Source organism: Lithobates pipiens, unplaced genomic scaffold (assembly GCF_037356315.1).
Source record: "Lithobates pipiens isolate NorthernLeopardFrog02 unplaced genomic scaffold, aLitPip1_a1.2 Scaffold_25, whole genome shotgun sequence".
NCBI lineage: Eukaryota > Metazoa > Chordata > Amphibia > Anura > Ranidae > Lithobates > Lithobates pipiens.
The window spans coordinates 2836154-2853389 of NW_027507787.1; the positions used below are offsets into that span (position 1 = coordinate 2836154).

The 17236-nt window shown below is 42.7% G+C and overlaps 1 protein-coding gene across 3 annotated transcripts in view; it reads right to left on the reverse strand.

Moving 5' to 3' along the window:
- The window catches only part of PLAC9 (placenta associated 9), a 60903-nt gene that overhangs the window by 43328 nt on the left and 339 nt on the right, over window positions 1-17236 (reverse strand). The window contains exon 1 of one of the 3 annotated variants that reach the window (XM_077453958.1): window positions 16651-16705. The exons of the other annotated variants lie outside the window; for them this stretch is intronic. Coding sequence (XP_077310084.1) covers window positions 16651-16690 — 40 coding nt within the window. The 5' untranslated portion in view covers window positions 16691-16705. Of the gene's footprint in view, window positions 1-16650; window positions 16706-17236 lie in introns of those variants that run through there. 3 annotated transcript variants of the gene reach the window in all.

Genomic DNA, 17236 nt, shown 5'->3' on the forward strand with positions numbered 1-17236 from the left:
TGTGCACTCTGCAGCTATGGGTCCCATCAGCGGCCCCTTACATCAGAGTCCCATCAGCGGCCCCTTACATCAGAGTCCCATCAGCGGCCCCTTACATCAGAGTCCCATCAGCGGCCCCTTACATCAGAGTCCCATCAGCAGCCCCCTTACATCAGAGTCCCATCAGCAGCCCCCTTAAATCAGAGTCCCATCAGCAGCCCCCTTAAATCAGAGTCCCATCAGCAGCCCCCTTAAATCAGAGTCCCATCAGCAGCCCCTTACATCAGAGTCCCATCAGCAGCCCCCTTACATCAGAGTGTCCCCCTCCCACGTGTACTCACAGTTCTGAAGGCAACTTCTCTTCTTCCTCTCTCTAGTTATGTGATAACAAGTGATGGGGGAGAGAGGAAGGAAAGTCTGCCGCCCGTCTATCTCCCCCTGCAGGCTGGAGGGAGCTGCTCCTCCTGACAGGAGTGAAATAGCGATCAATCACTGTCAGAGAGGAGCGGCTCCAGGACTGCACCAAACTGGCCCACTGAGCCATCGGGCCACCGGGAATCTCCCATTAGTCCTGATGGCCAGTACATGCCTGTTTGCTGCCTAGGCCCCCTGTTTGCTCCCCTGCTCTTCATTTCAGGGGTGTGCAGTGCCAGCAGAAATTCCTCCATCTGCTAGTGTGACGGCTCATGTTTTCACAAGCAGTGTGCCCTTTTGCTTTCCCATTTGGTCGCCAGCTTTGGGTGTCTCACTCTCCCCCCCATCCCATTTCCCCACTTATGTTGTGGACAGTGTTGGATTCACATTCAGTACCCTCAGAACACAAGCTGCTGAAATCAGGAGACCACTGCATCGTTTCAACCTGAGGATTCCATCCTTCAAAGAGTCTGGTTGCTGCTAGAATATATGAGATGCTGTTACTTGTCCACATGACATGTGAGTGCTATGGTTGTTACTTTTCTTCTGTAATAAAGGTTTAAGTGCATTATGGATCACTCTTCTTGTTTCTTTTTGTCCTTATTCCCTAAGAAGTTTGGAAAGGCTGCAGTCCTTGTTCAGCGGTGCCTTGACTGGATCAATCCCATACACTGACAGATAATAACTGCCTAAACTATCTGCTTTAAGATTCTGCTACTCCATCACAGTGGGATTGATCCTTATACAGTGGTGTGAAAAAGTGTTTGCCCCCTTCCTCATTTCCTGTTCCTTTGCATGTTTGTCACACTTAAGTGTTTCGGAACATCAAACCAATTTAAACAATAGTCAAGGACAACACAAGTAAACACAAAATGCAATTTGTAAATGAAGGTGTTTATTATTAAAGGTGAAAAAAAATCCAAACCATCATGGCCCTGTGTGAAAAAGTGATTGCCCCCTAAACCTAATAACTGGTTGGGCCACCCTTAGCAGCAACAACTGCAACCAAGCGTTTGCGATAACGTGCAATGAGGCTTTTACAGCATCCTGGAGGAATTTTGGCCCACTCATCTTTGCAGAATTGTCCTAATTCAGTTACATTAGATTTTCGAGCATGAACGGCCTTTTTAAGGTCATACCACAACATCTCAATAGGATTCAGGTCAGGACTTTGGCTAGGCCACTCCAAAGTCTTCATTTTGTTTTTCTTCAGCCATTCGGTGGTGGACTTGCTGGTGTGTTTAGGATCATTGTCCTGCTGCAGAACCCAAGTTCGTTTCAGCTTGAGTACACGAACAGATGGTCGGACATTCTCCTTCAGGATCTCTTGGTAGACAGCAGAATTCATAGTTCCTTTTATCACGACAAGTCTTCCAGGTCCTGAAGCAGCAAAACAGCCCCAGACCATCACACTACCACCACCATATTTTACTGTTGGTATAATGTTCTTTTTATGAAATGCAGTGTTCCTTCTACGCCAGATATACTTGGACACACACCTTCCAAAGAGTTCCACTTTTGTCTCATCGGTCCACGGAATGTTGTCCCAAAAGTCTTGGGGATCATCAAGATGTGTTGTGGAGAAATTGAGACGAGCTTTGATGTTCTTTTTGCTCAGCAGTGGTTTTCTCCTTGGAACTCTGCCATGCAGGCCATTTTTGCCCAGTCTTTTCCTGATGGTGGAGGCATGAACGCTGACCTTAACTGAGGCAAGTGAGGCCTGCAGTTCCTTGGACGTTGTTGTGGGGTCTTTTGTGACCTCTTGGATGAGTCGTCGCTGCGCTCTTGGGGTAATTTTGGGCGGCCGGCCACTCCTGGGAAGGTTCACCACTGTTCCATGTCTTCACCATTTGTGGATAATGGCTCTCACTGTGGTTCGCTGGATTCCCAAAGCTTTGGAAATGGCTTTATAACCCTTTCCAGACTGATAGATCTCAATTACTTTCTTTCTCAATTGTTCCTGAATTTCTTTGGGTCTCGGCATGATGTGTAGCTTTTAAGGATCTTCTGGTGGGCCTTACTGTGTCAAACAGCTCCTATTTAAGTGATGCCTTGATTGTGAACAGGTGTGGCAATAATCAGGCCTGGGTGTGGCTAGAGAAATTGAACTCAGGTGTGGACAACCACAGTTATAGTATGTTTTAACAAGGGGGGCAATCACTTTTTCACACAGGGCCATGATGGTTTGGATTTTTTTTCACCTTTAATAATAAACACCTTCATTTACAAATTGCATTTTGTGTTTACTTGTGTTGTCCTTGACTATTGTTTAAATTGGTTTGATGTTCCGAAACACTTAAGTGTGACAAACATGCAAAGGAACAGGAAATGAGGAAGGGGGCAAACACTTTTTCACACCACTGTATGCATATAGTTGGTCTTACCTTCCATCAAGGGTATAACTTCTCCGCAGGATTTGGAAACCTTGCAAAAAGACCTGAACAAATTAATGGGCAGCCGCACCTAGAGTATGCTGTCCAGTTCTGGGCACCAGTCCTCAGGAAGGATGTATTGGAAATGGAGCGAGTACAAAGAAGGGCGACAAAGCTAATAAAGGGTCTGGAGGATATTAGTTATGAGGAAAGGTTGAGAGCGCTGAACCTATTCTCTCTGGAGAAGAGACACTTGAGAGAGGATATGATTTCAATTTACCAAATACCATACTGGTGACCCCACAATAGGGATAAAACTTTTTGCAGAAGGGAGTTTAACAAGACACGTGGCCACTCATTAAAATTAGAAGAAAAGTGGTTTAATGTTAAACTACATAGAGGGTTCTTTACTGTAAGACCAGCAAGGATGTGGAATTCCCTTCCACAGGCAGGGGGTCTCAGCGTGGGGCATTAATGGTTTCAAGAAACTATTAGATAAGCACCTGATCGAACACAAGATACAGGGATATACAAGGTAATACTGACATATAATTACACACATAGGTTGGACTATATAATTATGTACATCAAGATTTTTTTGCTTTTGATTCACTGTCCAGTGCAGCTGAGGCTGTAAAGAAAGGGACTGGGGAATTTCTGTCCTCAGTCCCTTTCTCTATCTCTTTAGACCCCTGATATTTCTCCAAAGCCCCAACAGGGCTGCTAAAAAATAATTATAAAAAAATTATAAAAAGTAAAATTGTAAACAATAATAAAAAAGTACTGTGTCCAGTTCTGGTCACCAGTCCGTAGAAGGGATGTGCTGGCACTGGAAAGAGTCCAAAGAAGGGCAACAAAACTAATAAGGGGGACAGGAAGACCTCAATTGCGAGGAATGACTGCAAGCACTAAATGTATTCTCACTGGAAAAACTACGCTTGAGAGGAGATATAATAGCAATGTACAAATACCTCAATGGTGATCCCAACATTGGAAAGAAAATATTCAGTCGAAAGTAGTTTAAGAGGACACAAGGCCGCACAATGAGGTTGGAGGAGAAGCAGTTTAACTTGAAACTGTGCAGGGAGTTTTTCACTGTCAGGGCAATAAGAATGTGGAACTCTCTTCCACAATTGTGGTGCCAGCGTGGAATATGGATACTTTTAAGAGACTCCTAAAGAACACAACATACAGGGATATGGGAAATAAGTATAGACATTGACACCTGTGCACCTACACAGGTTGAACTGGATGGACTATTGTCTTTATTCAACCTTACCTACTATGTAACTATGACTAACACCAACCTCTGCTCTACTGACACCATCCACTGCCTTGCTGGCACCATCCACTGTTCTACTGACTGTGACTGACTTTTAAAATAATGTAAGTTTATATTTTTTAATTTGTTTAATTATATTGTTCTAAGTTTTCCTAAATACCGTATTTAGTTAGGTCTTGCTAGTTAATTTAGGACACAGAACCCCAGTAATCTTTGATCTCTTTCATGTTGTTCAAGTGGATCTCCACTTCTCAAAGGTTGCCTAACTCTGTTTTACACGCATGCTGCATTACGCTGCATAGGTAATTCATTAAATTTAGAGGGCCCAGGCCAGCCAGAGAGGGGCCCATCCAGGCCTGCCTGGGCCCTCTGAGTTTCCTGTTTCACATACACAGGGTGATGGGGCAAGAATGCAGTGGAAGCGGCGGGTGGTAGAGGGGGGGACCTGAGTCACCTTTTGCGTCGGGCCCACAAGCTTCAAGCTACGCCTCTGGAACCAAGGTATGTTAGAATCCAATTTACATTTTTAAATCTTGTTCAATTCATTATTCTATTTCTGCATTTAGTTTAATTGTACATTTTATGTAAAGCATCTACTATATGTAATGGAAGAAGTGTTACACACAAGACTTTCCTTTATTCAGTCCCAGAAACTAAAGGCTCCACAGAAAGTATTTTTTTAAAAGGAAAGCTAGCAGAAAAACAATTTAGCTTATACTGAATATGTAATTTTTAAATTTTTAACTTTCACCTTTTTTTTTAAGCACTAGCAATCGCATTTAAAAGTTGTATATTTGTATCTGTCTGTAATTATCATGTAAAGGAGGTAATTGTCCTAAAACAGAAAGAAAGCCTTCTCATGTGACAACTATGCTATGGTAGAGAATCATTTTCTGGATGCTTCTCCATGAACACTTAATGCTGAAGCTCTAAATGGTTCTCACAAGCTCTTGAGTAGTGGTGGATGGTGCTTGGGGGGGGGGGGGGGGCGCAAACGAACTCCTGCAGGTCCGCACTCACCAGAGTACTCCGTAAGACTTACAAAGCAGAGCCCTCCAACAGTCATGGCTCACCTGATACCTGGCAGCTTCCATGTTAACCCAGACTTCTTTCCGGGTTCCAAATCTTCAGCCTCCTGATTGGCCAGGACAAGAAGCTGGAAACTGGAAGTGATTCACTAAATTCGGGTTAGGGGCGCAGTGCTCTGTGCCCCGAGGACAACCTAAAACAAGCCAATTAGTGTCTCAGCCTCTAATCACATACTTGTAAAAAAATTGCGGACCTAATAGAAACCCATTAGTCTGGCGCCCCACACACTGCACAAACACGGAACGATTGATTTTTAAATAAATGATATGACTCACATTTTGTAACTTTAAGATGTTAAAAAAGTAATATTTTGTTAGTAATATTATCAGTTATTTAAAAATAAATTATTCTATGATTAGCTTTTTTATTTGCAAACTAACTTTGGGAACTTTGGGGGAGCGGCCTTCCTATTTAATGTGCCTAATTCTACACATGAATAGGACTTTACTAGGCCTTTGTATCATTACTCCTTTACTAGTTCCTCTTCAGCTTATCTTGTTACAGAACAGCACTGGGACATGGGTTTGTCATTGTCTTTTCCATTAAATCAGCAGATCACTCATCTATCTCTGGGCCTCCGCTGGTGGAAAGCCTCCTATACCCAATGCAAAAACAGTCCAATGTGGTCAATGCTTTTTAGGTTTTATGGACTCTTGTTTCCTAATAACAAACATCTCTGCACTACCTACCTCTGTCTTTACCAGGAAAACCCACCAATCATAGAGAAGGCAGGCCACATCTGGAAACTCCTAAAGAGAGATTACCATCATCCTCTGAAGGACAATTCATTTTAAACTATTTTAATTTCCCTCTTAAATTAAAATAGAAAAATGTATTTCTTAATATACCATGAACATATTTCACTTGCTAATACAGGATAACTGGATTCAGTATATTTTTCCCTGCCCTGTGGGACATACTGTACTGCCCCTACAACAACACGCACACAAGGGTCAGAGTAAGCTAAAGTCCATTAAAGAGGATGTATACTGTGGAATTTGTGCCCACAAAAATCAAGCAGAGGGCCATAGACACCAGTAGGTTTCTTGCAGTGGGTCTTTTCTTCAGGACATATTTACTATTGCCTGCTCCACAAGGTGAAAAGGGAGAGAGAGATTTAATAAAACTGGTGCACACAGAATTGGGTGCAGCTGTGCATAGTACCCAATCAGCTTCTAGGTTTTATGGTCAAATCCTAATTGAACAAGATGAAATTAGAAGCTGATTGGATACGATGCATAGCTGCACCAGTTTTAGTAATTCTCCCCCAAGGTTTCGGTGTGGAGGCACCCATCTTTCTCAGGCAGCATTCAACATAAAGCATAAAACAAAGTGCAGGTTGTCTATGGTACTATTTTGGCATGAATAACCATATTCAAAATTCCTTATAACACAGAAAGTCCTAATTTTGGCTATAGGAGTACCTAACATAAGAGATTGTTTTGCAACTGAGGGAGAAATCCAACACAAATTGGGAGATAGTGTACACATCCTATCAAGCCCCTGGTATAACTAAGCTCTGAATCCTAAAGAGTTGAGCAATAATTCCAAGCACAAGACCACCTTGCTTTTTTATTCTAAATACAAGTAATAATACACTAGTGAGAAGCTACTGAAGCTATGCCTACATTATCATACACAATACAATTTTTACTGAGTGGTTACCCCCAGTTAACTGCTTGTAATGCCCTGTACACACATTCGGACTTTCCGAAAGAAAATGTGCGATCGGGCTGTGTTGTCGGAAATTCCGATCGTGTGTGGGCTCCATCTGACTTTTTCCGTCAGAATTTCCGACACACAAAGTTTGAGATCTGGATCTAAAATTCTCCGACAACAAAATCGATTGTTTAAATTCCGATCATGCGTAGACAATTCCGACGCACAAAGTGCCACACATGCTCAGAATAAATTACGAGACGAAAGCTATTGGCCTCTTTATAGTCCCGTCGTACGTGGTTTACGTCACCTCGTTCTGAACGATCGGATTTTCCGACAACTTTGTGCGACCGTGTGTATGCAAGACAAGTTTGGGCCAAAATCCATGGGAAAAAATCTGACAGATTTTGTCGTCGGAAAGTCTGACCATGTGTACAGGGCATAAGAATGGTTTACACCACAAATACAACTATGTACAAATTACAGAGCTCTGTTTCGCCATGCATGTTGTCTCTTGATTATAAATCAGCAGGATGAAGAAGAAGAAGATGCCTTAAATCCCTGAGATGGGGTTGTGACTTGTAGACATCTGGAATACTACAGCTTTCAAGAGAAAGGTCTCAATTTTCACCTAATAAAAAGGCATGTTTAAAAATCAGGCTAATGGGAAAATAACAATTGAAACAGAGCAACGACATAAAACAGCTGGTTAACCAGCTGATTTATCCGTTTTTTTAGCAGTGAAACTGCTTATTACATAACAAAGCAGAGTTGTTGTGCAGCCAGGCTATAAAATAGCAGCATGTAGTAAAATTCCTCTTACTACATGGACAGTTGGACTTGCTTGTTCATATCAGGCCATAAATTAGAGCTGAACTCCAGGTTACATAGTACGTTTGAAAAAAAGATGCCATGAGTTCAGTCAAAGGCCAAAATTAAATAAAAATAGGAACGCATTGTATTCTCCAAATTATAAACCTCCAACTAATCCAAAGAAAGGCAAAAAACCCTTATAAGCATGGTCCAGTTTGTTCTCACAGGGAAAAATTCTTCTTGTTCCTCAAAAGGCAAATTGATATTCCCTGGAGTTTTTAAAGGAATCAACATAATTGGCTAGATCCAGCTCATGTGGAACACAAATTCATAATTTCTCAGATCCTACTGTGAAGAACCCTTTGCAAATGATGAATGAGGATGTGAACTTCCTTTGGCATCTTATCTTTGGTAAGGATTCTAAAGTGAACAACTTTCCACAAATTTTTGTCTTAATAAAATGTTTCTAAAAGCCCCCCCAACCCTCAAAAAAAGAATCATAAAGCTAAATTCCAAAAGTACAATCACACTATCATGGACATGTTTACAGATACTACTCAGCAGGTAGGCCTTATAAAATTTAGGTTGCATTCACACTTGAGCGTATCGTTTTCAGGTGGAAAGTCACACGATTTTACCGCGATTTTGCACAGGTCAAAAGGTCACCAATGTAAAAAGCAGAAAACAGCCTGTAATCTGTTCAAAAAGAAGCTCATGTACTTTTTGGAGCTTCAGGCGATGTGAACAGGGGCCATTTAAATGAATGGGATTTTGTTTCTTGGGCGTTTTGGAACTTTTGAGATGAGCATTTTACAAGCTAAAAACGCTCAGATGTGAATGCAGCCTAAAGCTAAATCTGAGATCTCAAAAACTGATACCTCAAAAAACAAAAATAGCATTCCTAACTTTTTTCCTAAAGCCTGTCTTTGTGGAAAACATAAAACCTCTCTCATATCTCCTTTCCTCTTTCGGATCCTTAAATGTATTGCACCGCTGGACAGCCAACAGAAGAGTCCATGTTCTGGACACCCAAAGGAGGACTCTGCCTCCTGTACACAAAAGAAGACAGAAAAGACCTGGAACTGGAGTGTCACATTTGGGATTTAGGTAAGCAAATGGGCATTTCGTTTTTTGTTTTAGGATTTTTTTTTTTTTTTATGGCAGCAATTAGTTAGAGGTGTGCAGAAATTTATAAGTGTGTTGTGGGCTGCAGGCTGGAAAGGGGGCTTTAAAGGCATTTTACTCTTTCAAATGTAATATTTTTAACTAGGTATTGGTGTAGTGGTATTCCATGGTATTCCATGTATTTGCCTTACCTGGTAATGATGGCCTCACATGTTGGGGCTGCAGTTTATAGTGTCATGGCTGGACAAAAAAAATACTGTAGATGCTGACTTTTAATATAATGACACTTGCCAGCCCAGGGATCCAGTAATGTTGGAACCCTAAGCCAATTCCTCAGTCAGCTTTGGGTGCAGGCGCCGACATCTTCACTAAGGTTTCCTACTGTGTATGCACGAGTCACACCGCACTTTCTGAAGGTCCTGCTGTCTTCTTGGACTTGTGTGTGTCCCAGAAGGCAGCGAGGTGAAGCAGGAAGGGGCAAAAATACTCGGAGATCGCAGCAATGATCTTACCCAGAAGTGGGAGCAGGTATCTGTCAAAACTAGGTACCTGATACCCCATCCCCACAAAAAGTGCCAAATGTGGCAGTGGAGAGGGAGATGGTGCGAACAAGTGGAGCTTCCCTTTTTGTAGTTTACTATGATTGCATTTGTAGGTTACTATGGTTGAATTTGTAGGTTAGTAGGTTATTATGTTTGTAATTTCCTTCTGAACCTTTTAATGCTGATCCAAAGTCTTCAATGTGTTCAAGTCAATGACTTAAAGTATAAAATACAGAGTTCTGGTATTCCCATTCCTTCACTTGCTCCATGCTTGATCCAGGTTCAGCAACCACAGAGGCCCATTTTCCTTATAATGAAGTCCAAATAGAAACACTAGGGATGAGCCGAACACCCCCCTGTTCGGTTCGCACCAGAACCTGCGAACAGACCTAAACTTCGTGTGAACTTTATAACCCTATTAAAGTCTATGGGACTCGAACGTTCACAATCTAAAGTGCTCATTTTAAAGGGTAATATGCAAGTTACTGTCCTAAAAAGTGTTTGGGGACCCGGGTCCTGCCCCAGGGGACATGGATCAATGCAAAAAAAAGTTTTAAAAACGGCAGTTTTTTCAGGAGCACTGATTTTAATAATGATTGAAGTGAAACAATAAAAGTGTAATATTCCTTTAAATGTGGTACCTGGGGGGTATCTATAGTATGCCTGTGAAGGGGCGCATGTTTCCCGTGCTTAGAACTGTCCCTGCACAAATGCACAAAAAGTCTTTTAAAATCACTTGCGGCTATATTGTCGGCTCCCCGTAATACAGAGAACACTCTGTGAGTGTTCTCTGTATTAGCCGACAATTCATTCATTCATTGATGAAAAAAAAAGAAAAAAATTGACGTGGGGGTCCCCCTAAATATCCATACCAGATCCTTCAGGTCTGATATGGATATTAAGGGGAACCCCGCATCAAATTAAAAAAAAATTGACGTGGGGGTCCCCCTAAAAATCCATACCAGACCCTTTATCCGAGCACGCAACCTGGCAGGCCGCAGAAAAAGCGGGGGGACGAGAGAGCGCCCCCCCCTCCCTCCTGAACGGTACCAGGCCACATACCCTCAACATTGGGAGGATGCTTTGGGGGTCTGTGACCCCTCAAAGCACCTTGTCCCCATGTTGATGAGGACAAGGGCCTCATCCTCACAACCCTGGCCGGTGGTTGTGAGGGTCTGCGGGCGGGGGGCTTATCAGAATCTGGAAGCCCCCTTTAACAAGGGGACCCCCAGATCCCGCCCCCCCTGTTTGAAATGGTAAGGGGGTACAAAAGTACCCCTACCATTTCACAAAGAAAGTGTAAAAATGGTTAAATAAGACAAACACACTTTTAAAAAATTCCTTTATTAAAAATAAAAAAAAATAAAAAAAGATTCCAACGGTGCTAATCCACTCTTGCTATCCAGCGACGAATCTCCAGGGTCCAGCGATTGATGATCATATCCAGCGACGGGGGATCTCTCAGTCCAGCGCTGTCCATACATCCGTCTTCTGTCTCCACTGCGGAGATCCCAGCGCTGACGTTTCTTATATTAGAAGGGCGGGGCCACCCGTCACCTGGCCCACCCCCTCTGACGCTGGTGAGGGAAGCCAGGGGTTCCCCAGTGACATATGGGTGACCCCGCCCCCTCTGATGTAACGCAGGTTTCCGTTACATCAGAGGGGGCGGGGTCACCCATACGTCACTGGGGAACCCCTGGCTCCCCTCACCAGCGTCAGAGGGGGCGGGGTCAGGTGACGGGTGGCCCCGCCCTCCTAATATAAGAAACGTCAGCGCTGGGATCTCCGCAGTGTCTCCGCAGTGGAGACAGAAGACGGATGTATGGACAGCGCTGGACTGAGAGATCCCCCGTCGCTGGATATGATCATCCATCGCTGGATAGCAAGAGTGGATTAGCACCGCTGGAATCTTTTTTTTATTTTTTTTATTTTTAATAAAGGAATTTTTCAAAAGTGTGTTTGTCTTATTTAACCATTTTTACACTTTCTTTGTGAAATGGTAGGGGTACTTTTGTACCCCCCTTACCATTTCAAACAGGGGGGGGGGGCCGGGATCTGGGGGTCCCCTTGTTAAAGGGGGCTTCCAGATTCTGATAAGCCCCCCACCCGCAGACCCTCACAACCACCGGCCAGGGTTGTGAGGATGAGGCCCTTGTCCTCATCAACATGGGGACAAGGTGCTTTGAGGGGTCACAGACCCCCAAAGCATCCTCCCAATGTTGAGGGTATGTGGCCTGGTACCGTTCAGGAGGGAGGGGGGGCGCTCTCTCGTCCCCCCCTCTTTTCCTGCGGCGTGCTCGGATAAAGGGTCTGGTATGGATTTTTAGGGGGACCCCCACGTCAATTTTTTTTATTTGATGCGGAGTTCCCCTTAATATCCATATCAGACCTGAAGGGTCTGGTATGGATATTTAGGGGGACCCCCACATCAATTTTTTTTTTTAATTTGACACGGGGTTCCCCTTAATATCCATGTCAGACCTGAAGGGTCTGGTAATTGAATTTAGGGGAACCCCCACGCTTTTTTTTTTCTTTTTTTTTCATCAATGAATGAATGAATTGTCGGCTAATACAGAGAACACTCATTGAGTGTTCTCTGTATTACGGGAAGCCGACAATATAGCCGCAAGTGATTTAAAAAGACTTTTTTTCCTGCACAAATGACACTTTGTGCAGGGACAGTTCTAAGCACAGGAAACATGCGCCCCTTCACAGGCATACTATAGATACCCCCAGCTACGAAATTTAAAGGAATATTACACTTTTATTGTTTCACTTTAATCATTATTAAAATCACTGCTCCTGAAAAAACGGCCATTTTTAAAACTTTTTTTGCATTGATCCATGTCCCCTGGGGCAGGACCCGGGTCCCCAAACACTTTTTAGGAAAGTAACCTGCATATTACCCTTTAAAATTAGCACTTTAGATTTCTCCCATAGACTTGTATAGGGTGTTCCGGCTTTTCGAATTTGCCGCGAACAGCCCAAATTGTTCACTGTTCGCTGAACAGGCGAACAGGCAATGTTCGAGTCGAACATGAGTTCGACTTGAACTCGAAGCTCATCCCTACGAAACACAAGCTGTCAGCTGTAAATAGTGCAGACCACACAGATGGTGCTCCCATTTATTATACACAGGACAGTACTTATAAAATGCTTGTTGTAACTACAGTGATTTAAAAGAAAGAGATTTTTGTGCATGTGGCGAATGCATGCTGAAAGTGGAAGGTCTGGGTCACAGTGGACAGCAGGAGAGGTCATTAGTATGAATGAGGATTGTTAGAGCTGACAGCCTGTAAGTGGAGGACATTGCTTACAAACATTACAGTGCCTTTATCACCTCCTAATTTCTTCCATATCCTATCCCATATACAACCCTACAAAAAGTATGGAATCAGGATTCTTGGAAAATGTTCATTCAATTGTTTAGTTGTGTAGAAAAAAAAAGTAATCACAGACATGTCTCAAAACTATTTAATTTAATATTCCAACCTACTGGCTTTAAGTTAAAAAAAAAAAAGTAAAAAAGAAAGAAAACTGTAGTCGGGTGAAACAGTGTTTGCAGATCAATCAGAGGAAATAATATGAAATCTCTCAATTCTGAGGAAAATATTATGGAATCACCATGTACTGTACTTTTCAGTTCTAAAACAAACATCTGCATCAGATTACATCCTGAAAAATTGTGTCATTGTCACCAAACATCCTTTCAATTGATGGAATAAGAAAAGTGTCCAATAGAAACTTGTGCATTTATTGAAGATTTAATGAGTGTCATCTCCCCCCCCCTCGTACCTTTTACCTGACATAAAACCCCATATCATCAATGATTGTGGAAATTTTGCATGTTTTCTTCAGGCAGTCGTTTTCATACATTACATTGGAATGGCACCCAATAACCCCCTGTAACCTTGTTTTTTTTTTCTGTTTAGGTGTTAATGATAGTTTTCATTAGTACAAATCAAATGGGAAGGTTGTTAAAGGGAAGCGTACTGGTAGACCAAGGAAGACATGAAAGTGTCAAGTTAGAAAACTTAAAGTAATATGCCTTGAAAACAGAAAATGCACAACAAAACAAATGATATACAACACTGAATGTTGCAAGGTGTCTAATGCATTCCACTTTAGGATGTATTAGATGTGACTATGACATTTTGTTAACCACTTCCCGCCCAGTCAATAGCAGATTGACGTCCGGGAAGTGGTTCTGTTATCCTGACTGGGGGTCATATGACGTCCAGCAGGATAACATGCCTGCGCCTGCCTGTGGGGGCACGCATCGCAGCGATCGCAAGTGTGGCGTGTCAGTCTGACATGCCACATCTCCGATCGTGATAAGAAGCCTCTGACAGAGGCTTCTTACCTTGTGATCAGCTGTAACCAATCACAGCTGATCACAGCGTGAACTAGGAAGTGCCGGTAAACTGTATTTCTTGGGTCATGCTGACAGGGAGAGCCAATCGGCGGCTCTCCCTGTCAGATGGGGGTCTGTGCTGATAATCAGCACATTGATTATTAGCACAGCCCCATCAGATGTAATTAAAAGCTGGCAATCAGTGCCCAGTCAGTGCCCCATCATAACTCCCTGCCAGTGCCCAATAAAGTGCCAATCAGTACCCACCATAGTGCCAATCAGAGCCCACCACAGTGCCAGTGCCCATCAGTAACACCTGTCAGTAACTAGTCAGTGCCACCTATCAGTGTCACCTGTCAGTGCCAATCGGTACCACCTATCAGTGCCAATCACAGCCACCTGTCAGTGCCCATCAGTGCCACCTGTCAGTGCCCATCAGTGCTCATCAGTGCCGCCTATCAGAGCCCATCAGTGCCGTTTATCAGTGCACATCAGTGCCCATCAATTCTATGTATCAGTGCCTCCTCATCAGTGCCCATCAGTGCCGCCTCATCAGTGCCCGTCAGTGAAAGAGAAAACAGAATTTAATAACCGAAACAAAGAAAAAAAACAAAAATTCTGTTTTTTTTTTTACTTTGTTTAGCAAAAAATAAAAACCCCATTGAGGATCAAATACCCCCAAAAGAAAGCTCTATTTGTGGGAAGAAAATTATAAAAATTTAGTTTGGGTACAGTGTTGTATGACCTCGTTATTGTCATTGAAATTGCGACAGCGCTGAAAGCTGAAAATTGTCCTGGGCAGGAAGGGGCGAAAGTGCCTGGTATTGAAGTGGTTAATGTTTCTAGGGCTAGGCTGAAAAGTAACAGCTATAGCTTGGCCAAAAAAAAGAATGATATATTGTAAGTTCTGATCAAATAATTAAATTTTATAATAATTACTATACTTTACTTACAAAAACTAAACAAATGATAAACTAGCAAATGTCAAACAGTGTGACTTTCTAACATGATAGACAAGTCACTTCCGATTTTGTCATTGTAATCGATCTCATGGAGTCATGAACAGTAGAATCCCTGTGACATCTGTGTAAAATATGCTAATTCCCTTTGCACATATTACTGTAACAACAAGCAATGCCTGGGAAATTGTACAGTTAAAAAATAGCAATCGCTTGCAATTTTCAGCATGCTTTTACGATCATCTGCATCTTGTTAAAGTTAAAGCACAGGTAATACTGATGACTTGTTCTTGCCTTTTTTGGGCTCAGCTTCCAAAATGTAGTTCCTCTTTTTAGTGCACCATTTAGTACCCATTTAGCACCCTTTCCTTTTGGGGACAATAGTCTTCAAGTATCTATCTATGGCAGTTACATTTCTACCAATGTCATCACACACAAAAAAAAAAAAAAAAAAAAAAGCTAGTTGCCTGGCTGTCTCTGGTCTCTCTTGGAGTAACTGACCAGGAATTAAATGAAGCTACTAAAGTCAGAGGAAAGTAAAAACTTCTGATCTGCACACTTGCTCCAGGTCAGGCACTTAAAGTATTGAAGCTTTTAGATGAATGTAATAGCAAGGCAACAGGGGCGGACTGACCATTTGGCCACTCGGGCACTGCCCGAGGGCCCTGGGCCACTAGGGGGCCCCATCAGGGTTGCCAGCCTCAGTAAAACCAGGGACAGTATGTAAAAATCTGTGTGTTTTTTTTTTAAATCTTACTCTGAAATGTCCCTTACCGACATCCTTTTGGTCCAAAAATCCTGAGATTATAGCTGCCCCATCTCTCCAGTACCTTCTCAGCCAATAGAAACATGTCTGCGTATACTGTGTGTACATGTATGTGTATACTGTGTGATTGTATTCTGTGTGTTTATACTGTGTGGCCCCATAATCTCTGATTGCCTGGGGGCCCCATAATCTCCTATTGCCCAGAGGCCCCATGAGTTGTCAGTCCGCCCCTGCAAGGCAGCAAGTGTTTTCAAATTTCAGTAATGGCAGACTATGGATTTCTTCTGTACCAGTTTGCCATGAGTAAGGCAAATTGCTTTAAAACATACTATTTACCATGAGTGCAGTAGTATTAGTCATCAAAAGTATCATGGGTGGGGGATCTTTAGCCAATTGTCCCCATTCACATCTGAGAGTTCAGGTGCCTGTACCTCAATGCCTGAAGCTCAAAAAGGTACGTGAGCTACTTTTGCTGTAGAATGTAGTGTTTTTGGCTACACGGAATTCAAAGGGAGTGCGGGAAAAAAAAAGTGCAAAAAACACATGATATGAACAATGTGGACAGACGGTGGGGAAAGCGAAAAGAATCCTAGGACGCATCATGAGAGGGTTCGCCAGCAGGAGGAAGGAGGTGATTCACCTATATAGATCTTTAGTGAGACCTCATTTAGAATACTCTATCCAGTTCTGGAGACCACACTAACAGAAAGATATTGATAAGATAGAGCGAGTCCAGAGACAGGCAACAACAATGGCGAAAGGTCAGGGGGATAAAACATATCGAGAACGACTTCAGGAACTTAATATGTACAGTCTGCAGAAAAGAAGGGGAAGGGGAGACATGATTGAAACCTTTAAATACATCAAGGGGGTGAACAAGGTTCAGGGGGTCAGTTTTTTCAATATGAAACCAAAATCAAGAACACAGGGACATGACCCCAAACTAACTGGAGGAAGCAGCCTGAACGTAGTCCTGTCGTAACGAAATAACGTCATCACGTTCTGAACGATCGGATTTTACGACATCTTGGTCCGACCGTGTGTATGCAACAGTTTCGGACACAATCCGTCAGACAAAATCCAACGGATTTGGTTGGCAGAATGTCCGACCGTGTGTACAAGGGCTAACATGGTTAGTAAGGTTGAATAAAGACACCAGTCCATCCTGAGTGCCTATAATTGTCCCTATCCCTGTACATTGCACACTCACATCAGTCCCTACCTTCAAGGAGCCCACAATCCAAGGTCCCCATTCATACACTAGGGCCAATTTTGGACAGAAGCCAATTAACCTACCTGCATGTCTTTTGGAGTGTGGGAGGAAACCGGAGTACATGGAGAAAACCCATGCAGGCACAGGGAGCACATGCAAACTCCAGGCAGTAAGTGTCATGGTTGGGATTTGAACTGGCGACCCTTCTTACTGCTAGGTGGGAGTACTAACCACTACACCACTGTGCTGCCCATGTAAGGGAAATGAGAGGACAGACTGCCTTTATTGACAGAGACATAGGTGCACGGAGGTGTTGGGGGTGGGTAGGGAAAATTGGGTGTTTGAATAAAGATTGTTTGTAATTTTAACTGTGGTATATATTTTTTGTATGGTGAAAAACTATAAAAATTAAGTAAAGAATTAAAAAAACAAAAAAAAACAAATGGTTTCAAACATGCTTGGGACAAACCTAGATCTATACTCGGACAAAAAAGAAAAATACAAAACACGTGTAAAGGAAAAAATAAATAAAAGGGCAGACTCGATGGACTACTTTGTCTTTTTTCTGCAGTCACTTTTCTTTGTTTCTATGTTTCTTATTTTTATATGTTCCCGTAATATAAGTTTATGGGCCAAAAACATGCAATCCTGTCCCAAAGAAGCTCCTGT